Below are 16,023 nucleotides of genomic sequence, written 5' to 3' on the forward strand. Positions count from 1 at the left end.
GCAAACATTGAATCAATAAACCATAAGGTAATCAGCAATGAAACAAAGCTGTTTGGAATTAACATCCCCAAGAGAAAGGAGAGAGAAAGCAAGCAAGCTGTTTAGCTCAGAACACTTGGAAAATATACAATCTATATTTTAAGTTTAGACAAATACAAGGCATGCTCTTACCATGATGAGACTGGAGGCTTGCTAAGATCTAAGCAAAACAGCTGCTGCCCCTGCCTCTCCCTGCAACTTTATAGCCCAGGAAGGCTTGACTCCACCTGAATATAAAGAAGCTTTCTGCTAGCTTAAAGGAGCAGAGCTCCTTTTCCTTTGCATCCCTAGAAACAGCCAGGGATAAAATGATCTATTACTGTCTAGCTGGTGTGATCTCTGTGATTAAACAGCCTTGGGTGCAGTGCAATGTGAGTGTTTTTTTCTTTTTCCAAAAAGCCTCAGCTGGGGGGAAAAATAAAAATAGATGCCAACGTTTGGGTTATCCTAAAAAGAAGGAAACTCTGGGGAAGTTTGTCTGCCCTCGTGTAATTCACTTTATCTAGCAGAAACAATCTTCTCCTTATCATTATTCAGAGTACTGCTGCTGATACACTCTATTTTGCCTATTTTTAGACACAAACCTGCAATTTTTAGTCTTTCTTCCATATGTTCAATGACCTTCATGGGAATCTGCTGACTTTTGCACCTCTGGGACATTCGGGTGCAGGCTCAGACCCTCTGTTTGCCTTACCTGGTGACTATGAAGTGTTCATTTTGCCCTCTTGTCAGGAGCTGACATAAGGACGCTGAGCCAGTTTTGGCCCCATCCTGCAAATGGGTAGGTATATCTTTAAGACTGCTCTGAATCTGCCCTTAAGTCTCAGTAGTGCCTGTGTGGTTACTAGCAGCAGATAGGTAAGAGTGGTTAGTAGTAACTTGTTTACTAATTCCCTTATTTACCTCTTCATTCCCCCATTAAATGGTTCCCAAACCTTCTTTAGCTCAGCCATAGTTGCAACAGGTTGACAGCACTGGGACTGAGGGAGATAACCTTGTCACAGACTGTGTCAGTATGAGTGAGCACCAGCCATTCAAGGGCAGGAAGTTTTCACTCTCTCTGTTCTGCATTTGTGAAACTCTCTCTGCTTACTGGGTCCACCTTGGGCTTCCCAGTACAAGACAGACATTGATATACTACAGCAAGTCCAGTGTAGACTGCCAAGCTGGTCAGATTTGGAGTATGGGATGTAGGAGGACAGGGTAAGTGCTGGGCTGGTTGATCCTTGAGTAAGGGGACACCTTTCAACTCACCATGAAGGTGGTCAGCTAATGGAGCAGGAGCAGATACTGAAGCATATGGGGGAATTTTCATCCCTGAATGTATTCAAAATTCACCTGCACAAGTCCTCAAGCAACCTGTTCTAAGTTGACCTCAAGGTTTTTTTAGGAGGGAAGATTAACCCTCTGGCCAAGGACCTGTATGCAGCAACCTGATTGTAAGAACATTCCCAGACAAAGGGTAAATATCTTTAGAGAGGCTTTATTTCCCTTTGTACTGTCAGTACTGTGTATGGGCTCAGCTGAGTCAGCTGAGCCTGGAGCATGAAGGGTATTCAACCCCCAGCTCTACTGAGGCATGGGGACAAGACTGCAGCCTTGGTGGACAAAGACATAAGCTGACCTGCAAGAGGAAGCCACCTATGTGAACATCTCTCCTCCACCAGCATGTTCATCCCAACCTCTGCCTCTGAGGGGAGATGGGAGCATTACCCAGCTCCTGCTTGGGGCTATGCCATGGATTTAGGGAATTCAAGCCAAGCAGGTTGGGCACACAGCTCTGCCTGTTTTGGAAGTGAGGGAATTCAACCATAATTGGGTCAGGCGAGGTTCTTTTGTTAGATAGAGCATCATGCAAACACTGCTGCCACCGTTGTGGCCTCCAAACATCTGCTGGGAATAAAGGTGGCCTCTGAGTATAGAGAAGCTATTTATTTCTGGCTTAACCAAGATCTTACCAAAATGTGTGCACCAAGCCTGCCAGTCAGACAAGGTCTTCTCTTTCTAAGAGGTATCTGTTCCTTAATAAGAAAAGAGAAAATGAGGAACTCGAGGAGTTCAGAGCATAAAGCATTTATTCGTGAAATTATGTGGTTTTGGTAAACCCAAGTCAAAAATGTTGGGGTCTGATTTCTGTCCTTCTTGGGAAATGGAAAGCAAAAAAGAAGATTGCTATAGTCTGATGGTGACAGAGACAACCTGCCTGCAATCTCAGCTCCAAGACATATTTAGAACACTGATGAGAAGGACAGAGACCACCCCCCCACAGAGGACCTGCTGCTGCAGCTCCGAGCCTTTTTATAGCCAGACCTCACAGCTGCTGCCTCCTTCTTCCCACTCCCACATCCTAAATATTGCCTCTTCGCCCTCCCTGGTCTTCCTGTTGCTGTCCCCTCCATGTGGTCTGGCACCAGCTGCTGTTCGCCTCTGTGAAGCAAATCCTTACCCATGAGGATGTGGGTGGTGTCCCAAAACATGCTGGCTGAGTGTCCTGAGATGGAAGGGAGAAGTGATCTGTGGCCATGCTCTGGGCAAGCACTTGACTCACCAGGCTGCTGAGGAAGAGAGAAGGCACTGGGTTTCCTGTGTCACTTTGGAGAATGGCACTTATGTGTTATCCTTCAGGCCTATCACTTGCTTTTGTTAGAGGTGCCCCCATGGAATCAAAATATTTTGGCCCTGGGAAGAGAAAATATTTAATTCAATATTAATTGTTGGTATTGCTGAAGCAGGAAAAAGAGGAGGGAAAAATCTCACTTCGCTTCATGCAGAGACAAATGTGGGATTTTTTTGTATTTTTGGCTTGTTGATTGAACTGAAAAAATAGTGATTCATGTAGTTCCAAAATCCACAATTTGTGAAATAATTTGCTCCCATGTTTAATTGTTCACCTAGTTAAATTTGCTCCCTGTTTCACATGTGAATTTCCCTAGCATAGGCTTCCAGCCACTAGCTCTCATTATGCCTTTTTCTGGGAAGTACAAGTTGCCAGCTTTCCACACCCTCATCCCCCTGACGGCAGTTGTTGTCTTTTCAAGTGAATTCAGTGCTGGCCGAATATGCAGAACAACAGTCCTAGAGATCTCCATCCTCCACTTCAGCCTGAACTGCCAGATTCCATTCCACAGCAGGTCTCCATCTACCTCTGCTGTCCTCCAGAAGCATAAAGCCACTAACATCATTAATGGGAACTCCCCAGTGACCTAGGCAAACCTGGGCTCACCTCACGTAACACCACTATCCAATAACAAGCCTCTGACAGGGGAGAAACTTGGTGCGTGCCAGTGGTTCCCAAAGCTCAGATGGCAGTGAGCACATATCTCACAAGTTTGTTGTGACCCTCAGAAGCTTTGGTGGCCATCACATGTTGGCCCTGCAAATTTTTGTGTGGCCTTCAGCTTCATGACTGATGAGCAAATGAGGAACCTCCCAAGGGGCACCCACTTATTGATGGGCCAACTACTCCTCTGGACACCCCTGCTTCTCCTTGTAGGGAGGCATCAGTCCACTGTTACCCTAATTTAGGTTTGCCAGGGCTGACTTTGAAGCACTGCTCGTGATAGCGGTTGTCCTTTATCTATCATGCAGTGAGGCCCCAACCTCAGCTTAGGCATCTGTTACTGATAACAAGGGATGATTTATCTGAGCATGAGCCTGCATATCTTTAGCATTTCACTGTGTGTTTCTGTCCATGCACGGTTTGTTTTTATACTGCTCCTTGGTGTCAGCCCTTTCTGCTTCATGCATGTAAAGGATGCAAGCAGGGGCAATTCCACTTGCTTTGCTTATAAGGTTTCTTACCCCTCCCCTAATGTACAGATTTAGTTTCAGCCAAACTCCATCTCCAAACACGTCCTTGCGGTGTCAGACAGTAGAACAACTTAGATGCAGGGGGATCCATTCAGATACACTCACAAAAAAAAAAAAAGAATTAAACTTGCCACAAAAGTAAATTACTAATACAGTGCTGTCAAAAGAAGCATTCAGCATCAGTAGGAACTTTTGGCATTCTCTATCATAATGCAAAAAGTTACAGCAAAAAGTGATTAAAACCCATTTCAAGGGTTTCATTTCAAGGCTATCAGGATGGGATGTTTTGACAATCCAATTTCTCCCCCACTCCCCTCATTTTTCTTTCCAAATAAAACGCTGGCAGACTTATCCCATTCTGGTTGACGGCTCAATGGGAGTGGAAATGCATATTTCAGCAGAACATAGTTCCAGCAGAATTCCCCCAACCAGCTCTGCCTCAAAGCTATTCCTGTAACCAAGGGTGGAGAAAGCACCATCTCTTTATTTGTGTCTGCACAGCTGTGCTTCTCCTCTGCATTCCCTAAAGCAGATAGGAACCAGCTGTGGGGTACAGACTTCTTTGTGGTGGGGTTAGGCTATAGAAATAGTGAGTGTGCAAGGATATATTATCTATTCTCCAGTTGCAAAGGGTTATTTCTACTCTTCTCCTTTTAATTGTCTTTGGAGTAATGAAGTAAATGCTTTAAGGAAAAGCTTTCTTCTATAGTAACTTGAAGAAAGATGGACTTTAATGAGTTTCAGGGTGGCTGTGTCAGGCAAAGGTTTACCTCCCAGTGCCCTGCTCCCAACTGTGGTCACCAGCAGCTGCTTGGAGAAGCGTAACGGGCTGGGAAAATGTATACAACACATCCCCTGAAGTCTCTCCCCTGATTTTTATTCCGTTCAGGGACTTGCCGAACTGCACATGGTTTCTACATACTCAATAATTCTCAATGCATTTCCCTGCCATCAGTTTGTCTCGTGCCCTTGAATATTGTCCAACATTAGTGTCAGCTCACAGGCACTTCTAATTTCAATTTATTCAGCAGGACTCCAGGTAACTAACTTACTGCTGTGTGACTTGTTTTCATCTTTCCAATACCCATTTTTTTTCTTCTTGATCTCTCTCTTGCATTTCCCTGTCTACAAAGCTGAAACCATCTCATCGGTCAAGCGTGTGTGTATGTGCACAAGCTTGTTGAAGAAACTGAGTCGTGTCTTTCTCTCTGCCAATAAAGTGATGTTACCTTGTTCTGCAAAAAATCCTAGAAGCTCTCTGCTGTCTTAGTATGCAACCCTACTACCAATCTTGCAAGTTTTTGTTTTAATCAAAGAGACTGAGCAGGAATCCCCATCATTCACTAGGGCATTGCTGTTAGTGCTCACCATGGAACTGCCTGGTGCATTTCAGCATTGATCCAACTCATTAGTGACCCCCTACAAAGGGCCCTTCTCAGAGGGACTTTTCACTCCCACCTGTCTGTGCATGGGAAGCATCTAGAGCAAAGACAGGATTAGAAAGGTTCTTACCAAATTCATGACCCGTTTAAGAGTTCAGCCTTAGTGCTTCCGTTCATGTTTAATGTCAGAGTACCAACACAGCCTTTAGTGGGGTTGAAAATTGAATCTTTGCATCAAGTGCTTTAGAAGAATTAGGCTTGAACACTGAGGCTTAATTTGAATTATTTGGATTAATTTAAATGTGTGGAGTACAGGGATCAGTTGCCTGGCTGGAAAAGGTAGGTAGACGCATTTGAGTGTCCAGGCTGTTCTTGGCTTCATGGGATCTTCTCATTCCTGCACATTTCTCTGCTCCCTTATGGAAAAGCATTGTTTTGGAGCTGCTGAAAGTAAATTCATAGCAGTGTCAAAAGGGTGTTGTAGCTAGAGACCTGTTCCCCTGCTGTGCTGAGCTGTGCGAAGAAGTTTTGAGCAAGAGCCTTTCCCATCGCCACAGACAAACCTCATAGATGACTGACAATTCTGATTACTTGCAGTTCACAGGGCTTTTGTAATGGTCCCAAATCTCTGACAATGATACATGCTGTCATTAAGCCTACATAAACAATCATTTCAAAGTTGTAAAAGCAAACCACTTTTTCCTTCATCTTCTGAAGGTTGCAATGCATTGTAAAAATACACGTAGGGCTGTGCTGGCTTTTTTATATTGGTCAGCTCTCTGGCTAAGACAAAACACAAGTGAGGTCCAACTGTAATGTTTGTAGAAGGTGCAAGGAGTGAAAACAGAAGAGCAGAGTGACTTGGATTATCCAAACTGATTTGCTTTTGCTTTTTTTCTTTTTCTCTCTGTCTAAAGGGAGTCAGTTCTGCATGGCGTGCAACCATTGAGAAATGCATCACTTGAGGCTTACAGCAGCAGTTTGGCCAGCTTGGGTATCTCGTAAGCCTTGTGGAAGAGATGTGAAACCTTTCATGAGTTCATTGTGTCACTTGGCAGAGTTTCTGTCATGGCTGTGAACCACATGCATTATCAAACTTAATGCCTGCTGACTACCTGGAATGCAAGAGCAATTTTCATGTAGTTTTACTTATTTTCTAGGGTTTTTTTTCTAGATGAAAATACAAGACAGGTTGGTGTTTTGGTTTTGAGTTTTTTTTTTTTAATGGCTCTGAATACTGATGGTGACACACACGCTAATCATGTGCAATTTATGGCCTAAGGTTTTATAGCACTATAAATGTCTAAGCTGCCTCGAATCCTCCAGATGACTACATTCGAAGTAGTGTAAGTGCTTAAAAGAGCAACATTGCCAAATGTATAAAATTCTACAAAATAACTTGATGCTTTGAATCCTGAAAGAGATTGGTGTCAATGAGGTGTGCTTTAATATTTGCCTAATTAAGTCTGCTTGTCTGAGAACCACAAGGCTTTAACGCATGTGTTACTAATCCCCTGCCTAATCCAAAAAATCTTTCCAAAAGGGAATAGTCCTAACAAGACAGACATTTAGGTCAATAGAGTCTCTACTACTCCTTGCTGAGAGTGGGGAGAAGAAAGCCTAGCAGGCAAAAGCCCTCCTTTGAGCAAAATATTTTCTGGTCTTGAAGATGCAGAATGGAGCATAGCTCAAACTCAAGATTTCTCCTGGAGCACCACGACCTTCCGAAAATGTAGTGAAACTGTTTTGCAAACCCTTGACAGCACTTGCAAGCAGGTAGGTGCTGTAGCATCAGTGGGATTCTCACCACCCTCTTAGCAAGCCCCTGAAAGGCTGTGCCTTGTCAGTAATTCTAATTGTGTACCACTCATGAGATCCCACAGATACTATATGGACATAACCTTGAACCATTATTTGCCTTTGATGGGCATTGGGCTGCCCAAGTCCATCTTCAGTGGTGTAAACAGCCTCAAACACAGCCTCGGTGGTGCAAACAGCCTCAGATACTACCAGGGACTCAGCCATAAAGTCAGGATGTAGCCTGAAGCAAGGCAAAGCTTCTGTCCTGACCATCACCAAAGAGCACACCAACCAGTGTTGAGCTAAATGCCTGACTTTGAGATAATATCTTTATATAGCATCCTAAATCAACTTATGCTTATTAAAATTCCAAGCTCTGGTGAGCGCATAAACTGCACAAGTAGCAGGGCTATGCAGCTGCTAAGTCTCATGCGTAAGTGAGGGGAAGAAGACACAGAGTGAGGCTGGCGTGTCTAGCTGAAGACTCTTGCTCATGTGCTGATTGGCAGTCATGTACCCTTCCTGCCCAGTGCTTGCCCTCATAGCTGCCTGTGACAAGAAGCTGGGGATCCCCTTGGGCACGATGTCTCCAGTCTGGTAGGCTCTGCCATACAGCAGAGCGAGGGAGGAACGTGTCAGAAACAGGATCTCCTTAGTGTCAGGAAGGATTTTCTTGTGCAGCCTCTGGCTCCTCTGATGAAATCATTGTGGTTGCTACTGCCTCTCAGCAGGGAATGGGAACTGTGAAAAGGTTTCTTTCACAGTATCTTGGTTTGCCTCTTCCCTGGTCCTACTCAGGGGTTCTGCTTTTCCATCTCCGCCAGACAGAGTGGTGTGCAGATGGACAGTGCAGTACTGCCTCAAACATGGGGTCCAACTACAAGGCCCCACTCCCATAATCAAGCAAATCGATAAGTTCCTCTGGGTCCTTCATTAGTGAGAGAGGACTGAGGGGCAGCTGTCCAGAGCATCCATTTAGCTCCAGAGCCCACAGTCACTGGAGAGATACCAAAAATCGGGGGAAACCTAATCAAGAGGATTACAAGACACATGCAAAGGATCCCTGAGCTTGACTGGCTTCTTAGCTTTCCTAAAATGTTTGCACCAGAAATCCTGTTTCTTACAGTGAGGTTCTTCCCTCTTCTGAGCTGTGGCATATACTTTGAGGTTCCCCTTTGTCTTTCACTGTTCAACAGATCCTGTGACTACTGTGGATATGAGTTCAAGGAGAGTTGTAGGGGACTTACTGTAATGTAAATTAATTTAATATAAAGACCTAAGACCCTCGTATAGAAAGGTAACAGTTGCTCTGATTTTCAGTCTACTCCTTGCTCTGCTCCTCTCTTTCCTCTGCCACCTGACCTCCTTTTTACTGCAGTCTCCAGCAAACATATTTCATTATGGCTGAAATTCAGATTGGTGTCCACTGTTCTACTTTGACAGTGAACCCCATGTCAATGGGAAGGGAGATGCTGCCAACAATCTGGGACTGCTGCACCCCTGGGAAGGTAATGTTGGATTTGGACACTGATTGATGAAACTTCCAAAATGGCAGATGAAGCTCGGTGAGTGCAGAGCAGAGGCAACCTGAGTTCTGTCATGCTTCTGCTGCTTGAAGATGGATGGAGACTTTGTCTTGAACATGCAACTGAAAAGCAAAGACAGGTGGGTGCAAAAGAGTTGATAACAAGGCAGACCTGGCTCTGCTCAAGTTCAGATTTCAGGGTGCATTTCCCTCCCTAGCCTGGCCACAGCTCAGTGCAATCGTGATTGACTCCAAATGAAGTGTGGCCTTCAAAGATCTACATTTGGATTGAATGCTCCTCTGTACCAGTTTCTTGGAACCCCTTCTATTGCCTGCTGGTCATTCAGATCTAAGCTGTAGCTGTGCAAATCGACTTGAAGACAGGGAGACTTGCCAGCTTCCACAGGCAGCTCCACACTGACCTCCCAGCCCACCCTGGGACACTTGGACTCCACAGGAGACAAGAAGGCCAGGTCATAGATCTATGATATCACTAACCACAACTTGGATACCCAGCATCCCACTTGTACCTGCTGATAGGATGGTGTCCTCTCCCATCACATCCTTGGTTTAACAGAGCCTTCAGTATTGACTTCACCAAGAGAGTCACATCTGGTGACCACATCCTTGGATATGCTTTGCCCTCATGACCTACATATCTATAGTTGCAGCAGAGAAGGCCCACCACAAGCACTTCTCAGATCAGCGATGTCTGTACTGAGTTCTCCAACTGCATGGAAAAGTAATTTGATAAGTCTGTGGCTCACTGCCTGCTGTACTGGGGGGGATACAGTGCTCAGGGATGCAGCTGCGGTCACTGCAGAATGCAAAAAACAGGAGGTCTTTTTTTGAAAAGACAGGAAGCTTTTCAAAAGCAGGAGGACACCAGTTTGTGGATGGCTGTTGCAGAAACCAGGGTCCAGCTGAGCAGGGGAGGTCACTGAGGTAGGAGACAGCTGTGAAGGAGGACTGGAAAGAAGTGAAAGAATTTGATTGGTAGAGATGAAGTGTATGAATGTCTGAAGCATACTGAATGTCTATCAGTAACTATAAGCCAATATAAATTAAATACCAAGTGAGGCAATACAAGTTGCTAAATCTAGTTTAGGTTTGAACAAAAATAGAAACTTAACAGTTTTGTCATGTTAAGTCTGCACTGGAATAAAATAAGCAAAATAATTCCCTTTGCTTTGGCATAATATCAGTGCTGAGTCTGACTCCTCTGGCACACTGCTGAGAGCAAGCCTGGTGTATTGGGTATGCTTATTCTTTTTCCCATCCCAATAGTATATTTCAAAATAGAAGTACAACTTCTTTCTAAAACCTTCAAATCTTTGTCTCACATATGGTTATGTTAAGCCTTTTGGCAGGCTGCTACTTTCAGCTTAAAGAGGGGGCATCTACTCCAAATCAAGCCACAGGTTCCACTTCAAAAGCTAGATTTGTTTTTTAGTATCTCTGAAGAATCCATTTCTGATTCATTATTAAAATACAGCCAAGTCAGTCGAATACCTTGTGCATATGTGGGGGTTTTAATGGGTTTCAAAGAATTTCATCCAACTGCTACACAGAAGTTGAGATCAACCTGTGATTGAAATGAACATGATCAACTAACTGTAAAAGGCTATTCCAGCATAGCTTCCTGGAGTGCCAGCATTGTTAAAAAGGGAGATCTTTCTGCCAAAACTGTCTGATCTAAAGGCAGATTTGTGCTCCAGTATCCAGAAGTATCCAGAGATACTTCCAATTTATAAGCAATTATAAATCATAACCCACCCCCTCTTACAGGAACAGTCAGGGCTGCCACCCCATGAGGGGAGAGACCCCATCCCCTCCATGACAGCCACTTTCCAAAGAGGGAAAGGGCTGAAATGGAGGAAAATCAAAATCTCAGCGAAGTGGGACATGTTTCCAACTGATACCTTCACTTGAGTGTGTCTAACCGTTCACCCAGTGTCTTGCTCAAAGCACCACTTAACTCCAAGTGGGATGGGAGGAACCATGAGGTCTCCTGATGGCTTTTCAAGGCAGAGTTTCTGGGGTTTGCTAGTCAACGCCTGTCACGCCAAGGTGTCTGCTTTTCTCTAGCACTATCAGAAGTGAAGACCCCACTGCAAATGGTTTACACAGTGGTCTCATGCCGAGACGTGGCCGTGGTGAGACAGATCTTGCCCTCTCTACCAGGGAGCAGGAGTCGAAAGTCCCACCTTTTTCCTTTGCATGGCTTCATGATGCCTCACAGGTATGGTTTGGTCCAGGCACATCCCGTGTCATCCCGGGAGAGGGAAAGCCCCTTAAAAGCGAGATGGGAAAGGGGCAGGGGTGCGGGCAGGATGCTCTGTGAGGGAAGCCGCTGACTCAGCCCCATGCCTACACCCAGGGGACACCCCCAAAGTCACACCCCATTTAAATTGCCCGTGTGTGTTTTGAGGGGGGTGTCTGAGGTAAATTTTTTAAGATTTTTAAGTTGTTTCTCCAACAACGTCTTGTTGATTTCCAACTCCGTCATGGGGATGAGGACATTGCTCCCCTTCCCGGGGCCGTGGGGTGCTGGCCTTGCATTCTTTGCGGAAAAAATACTGAAGGGAAGGAGGGAGGACGGGAGGAAAGGAAGCATAGCGTTGGCCGGGACGGAGCAGGCGGGCGATGGCCGGTCACAACGGCTCCGTGCCTCAGTTTCCCGCCAGCCGGGGACCTCCCTCGCGCGGGGCAGTAGGGGGCGCTGCGCTCTTCGTCCCCCCCTCCCCCGGCCGGCCCGCTTCCGTCAGAGCGGCGCCCTCGTGCCTCCTGGCCACGCGCCCCGCCCGCCGCGCTGATTGGCCTCTGCCGCTACCGCCGCCATTTTCAAACCGCCGGTTCGCTGCTGCCGGTACTGCTGTCGCCATTTTCCGCCGAGCGGAAGCGGTGCGGCTTGGCTAGTCCCCGCCTTCTCCCTTCCCTGGTACGACGTGTAGCCATGGAGGCAGAGCCTGTTGGCCAGAAGCCCTCTCGGCTGAGACGAGGCAAGGCCAGTGCCGGGACATGCGCCAGCCACTCGCCTCCGGCGAACAGCACCCCCGCGGTGACCGCCTCGGCAGCCTCCTGCAACCGGTAGGAGCCGCGATCCCTCCCCGTTCCCCCGTCAGAGGCTGGAGCCCTGCCAGTAGCACACGGTTCCCCCTGGTTCGTGCGCGCCCCGCGAAGGGGGACCCCACCGTTCCCCTGGCTTACAAGGCGGGGGGGCTCCTTTCAGCCTGCAGAGGACGCTGCTCCCTCCTGTCTTCTAAAGGGAGACCCCGGCAGGCCGTGGGGGAGCCCTCACCCTCCTGTCTTTCAAGGGATATTCCCTCCTTGCGGTTGTACGGGACTCCCTTCCTAAGTCATAAGGAGAATTCCTCTCCTGCAGGCTGTGGGGGGCCCCCTGCCTTCTTATGAGACAGACACTTAACACGCACGCACCCGCTCAACCCAGATCGTAGGGGATGCCTCCCTCTACGTTCTATAACGGAGGACACCCCCGGCAGGCTTCCGCCCCGACTTATAAGGTGAACGTGTCTCCTATAACTAGGTGAGGGGTTCATCAACACCCCATCTTGTAGGAGCTGGGGAGGGGCATTCCTCAGGCCATAACCAGTTTTCCTGTCTGTTCCTGTCCCGTAATGGTGGGGTGTCTTTAACGTCCCCTGGAGCGATTGGCTGAGCCTCCAGGATCTCTGCAGGCCCTAACAGCAGATCAACTCCCTCTCCTGGGCATGAAGAGACCCTCCTCAGCTCCAGCATCAGTCCTGGCTTTTACTCTGATTTTTAAATCCCTGTGTATACCATCTATTACTGTTATTTTGATATGTTGAACTCGGGATGCTTTTCCAAGACCACCCAGTGAAAGAAACTGTTACTACTTAAGTTAACCTGAAGATCAGTTTATGTGTTGACCCAAAAAAAGTTACCTGTATGTGTTTGTAAGGAGCTCCTGCCCTATCAGAAGCTGACCCCTGAGTGAATCATCTCCTGCTGACTCGTATCTAGACAAACCCAGACTGATCAGCAGAGGCTTCTGTTTTCTGTTGCCTGCAGGGTTAGGAAGTGATTTCTCCAGGTGTGCAGGTGATGGAGAAACCACCCATTTCTGACAAATGTGGCTTTAGTTACCTCAGCACAGTTTCTACCTCCAGCTGCTGTATTTGGGCAGAGGTTCACTCCTAGATGTGATCTCTTCCTCGCTGCCCTGGTTCTTTGTGCCTGATGCGGGACTGCAGCCCTTTGCATCCCAACTTGGCAGCTGCTTGGGTTGGAGTATTGAGAAGTGCTTGTGCTTTTCTTCCAGCTCCATTTGTGCCATGGGAATGAGTGAGAGGAAGGTGATTGGGGCAGTCCCTTGTTTTGAAACCTAGTGAAATTGCCCACGGACTGGAGTGCATGTTCTTTATTAGGTGACTTAAAGCAAAGCAAGGTAAACACTGATGAGCTTGGTTTTCGTAATGGCTGGTTTTAGTAACCATTGTGCATTCTGGATGGCAGAACTTTTTAATGAAATTTTATAAATAAATGTTTTCTTAGAAACATGCTGCAGTATCATCTTGAATATCAAATTGTAGCTCCCTAATTACCGTACTTGAAAAGCATAGCATAATTGAAGGCTTCAGTGATTTGATGAGTTGATGAAACACACTGGCTCAGTTTCTGGGATGGTCGCACATTCCTTTGTGAGGCTTGTCTGTGTGGAGAGGCCCAGGGAAATTGTGATAAAACTGGGAAAGGAGTTTATGCAGATAAGACATGCATGCATTAAACCTTTGTGTGGAGACTCACTAGCAAGATGATGCCAGCTCAGCACCTAGATGTGGTCTTGTGATGTAGGCAGAGCAATTCAAGAAGTCGCTGGCTTGAGGCTTGCTTATAGAATAATAGAAGAGTTTAACTGGAAGTGAGTTCTGGGAAGTCTTCAGTCCAACACCTGCTCAAAGCAAGGCCAACTTCAAATTTGTCAGATTGCTCAGAGCATTGGCTGGGCAGGCTTCAGAAACCACAAAGGACAGAGATTTTCTTACCTCTCTGGGTCCCTGTTCCAGAGTTTGACCACACTCATTGGGGGGGGGGGGGGGGGGGATATTTTTCCTTTGAGCTAATGGAAATTATCCTTGCTGCAGCTTGTGCATGTTGCCTCCTTTCATTCTGTTGTGTGTGCCCAAGAAGGGTCTGTCTCTGTCTTCTCTCTATTCCCTTTTTAGATAGCTGTAGTCAGCAGTTAGATTCTCCTCTGCCTTCTCTCACCTAGGCTGAGTGAACCTGCTCTCAGTCTTGTTCGTCCTGTGCTCCAGCCCCAACACAGTCTTGTTTGCTGTGGGCTGGATGTGCTCCAGTTGTTGATGTTTCTTGTACTGGGAAGCAAAGCTGGACCTAGTATCTAGATGGGGTCTCACAAGTACTGACTGGCATCATTTGACCTGCTTGTTGTGTTTTTGCCACCCTAAGTAATGCAGAGCCAACCATCTTGCTATAAACCACTAATAACAGAATTCAAATTGTTTAACGCCTAGTTCAGCTGTTGGGCAACTGGCAAACTAGGACAGAGGGACAGTTGGTTGGTTGTTTTAAAAAAAAGCCAAACAAACACAAAACAACTTGGAAGCAACTGGGGGGGGGGGTGTTAGTTGGGGTGTTGGGGTTTTTTTAAACTGCTTTAGCCAACTGTGCAAAATCTGTGTCTTGTGTTCAGGAGTCCAGCTGCCAGTCTAACTTGTGGGGCTGGTATAAGTTAGTGTGTGACTTCTTCCCCTTGATAATGGTGAGTACATCTATCCACTTGTTGCAGGCAGGATCAGTACTTGAGTCTCTAGGCTAGGACAGGCAAGAGTTCCAACTGTTTACGCTGTGTTTGTGGTCTGAACAGCCAGCCTGCTGCACAGGGCTGCTCTGAACAGAAAATCCACAAGCTGGGGTGGTTGAATTCAGCTAGGCCTCCAGGAGAGCCACACAGTACGCTTCAGCAAAGGCCACTACTTCCTAAGTTAGCACTCTTGCACTAGAATATAAATATATTTAAACATGCACAATAAATTACCTCAGTCACACTGTTAATTTGCTTTAACCTTGTGAGTGTGTGTACACATGCAGGAAAAAGCTCTTGTCTCCAGCCCTGTAACCTGACCCTGGAGGAGGGAATCCTCTGCCCGCCAGCCTGATTTTAGTCAGGTATCTGTCTGGGCAGAAATGGAGCTCCAGTTGCAGGCCTGAGGCCTCTGAGGGTCTCTGTTGAATGCACTAAATACATTCAGCAATCTTTGAGGGCGAGGTAATATCTTTCGTTAGACATGTCCTCTTGCAGGCCCTGCCTTGCTTTTGTACCATTAGACTTTCATGGCTGCAACATTCCTGAGTAGTCTCAAATCCACTGTTTCAGTGAGGTTTTTTAAGTATTAGTTTGACTTTCATAGGAAGCATTATGTTTCACTTCTGTGATGCTAGAGAATTCCTGATGCTTCCAAAAGATGGGTATGTGGTTGGGGAGGTGTGAAGGGATGTGGTTTGGACAGAGTATTTGTAGTCAGTCTCTTGTCTGTGTAATCCCAGAGCTGTATCTAAAAAGGGAGGAGACAGTTGATAGCATGCTAGAGACAGTGACTTCACACAGTTATGAACAGTGAATGTTTCCTCCGATAGCTCTAGTCTGGGGGCTGCTTTAACATCTTACAATTTTCCATTCATCCCTTTCCCCCATTGGCAATACCACTGTAACTCTCGCACAGCAATGTGATTCAGGTTTAAGGTATAAACATGAGAGGTGGTTGCTCAGTTGAGCAAAGGGAGAGGAAGCTATAGAGTGTGCCCAAAGAGCAGCCCTGAAGGGGGAGTGAGGGATGGGTTTACCAAGAATGCATTCTCTCTGTTGCCAGCTAGTTTTTGACCCAGAATCAGACAGCATTACTAGTTGCTGGATGAGTTTCTCTGAACCTTGTGCCCCCAGCTCTGGCAGCTAGAAGACGACCAAAATAAATTGCAGGTAGGCTTCTGGGACAGATAAAAAACTTTGCTTTTGGTTTTGTTTGCTTTGTAATCTTGTTCCCAGCTTCATAGTTTATCTAGTCTCAAGGTGAATCCAGGTGAAGCTGACAGCTCAGGGGCATGTTATCTCTTCTGAGGTAACACACTTACATAAAACATCAGATCCTCTCTCCTGCCCCAGACACGCTATCTAACCCCAACTTGCATCTTTCATACATCTTTTGCCAAGCTGTGTGAGCCAGTGTGGAGGGTGGCTCTGGAGGAGCTCCCTCCAGCTGGGGTGGCCCAGCACGCCACTGGGAGAAGACAGGTACCATCCAACTCCAAGCCTGGAGCTTGCCAAATTTTTTTAATCTTTATCCAGAGTCAACTTTTCTCTCAGATATCTAGAAACATTCTGTAGCTTTTATATTTCAGAGGCACCCAGAGACGATCGTGCAGGGCTGGAGTACTGTTGTGCCGAGCTTTTGAGGACAGAGATGGGCT

General features: G+C 46.5%; 1 protein-coding gene across 1 annotated transcript in view; it reads left to right on the plus strand.

Moving 5' to 3' along the window:
• Window positions 1-11,469: 11,469 nt before the first annotated feature.
• NET1 (neuroepithelial cell transforming 1) overlaps window positions 11,470-16,023 on the plus strand; it is a 53,984-nt gene continuing 49,430 nt past the window's right edge. The window contains exon 1 of the mRNA XM_040595624.1: window positions 11,470-11,646. Coding sequence (XP_040451558.1) covers window positions 11,513-11,646 — 134 coding nt within the window. The 5' untranslated portion in view covers window positions 11,470-11,512. The remainder of the gene's footprint in view (window positions 11,647-16,023) is intronic.

Source organism: Falco naumanni, chromosome 5 (genome assembly GCF_017639655.2).
Source record: "Falco naumanni isolate bFalNau1 chromosome 5, bFalNau1.pat, whole genome shotgun sequence".
In the NCBI taxonomy this organism is placed as follows: domain Eukaryota; kingdom Metazoa; phylum Chordata; class Aves; order Falconiformes; family Falconidae; genus Falco; species Falco naumanni.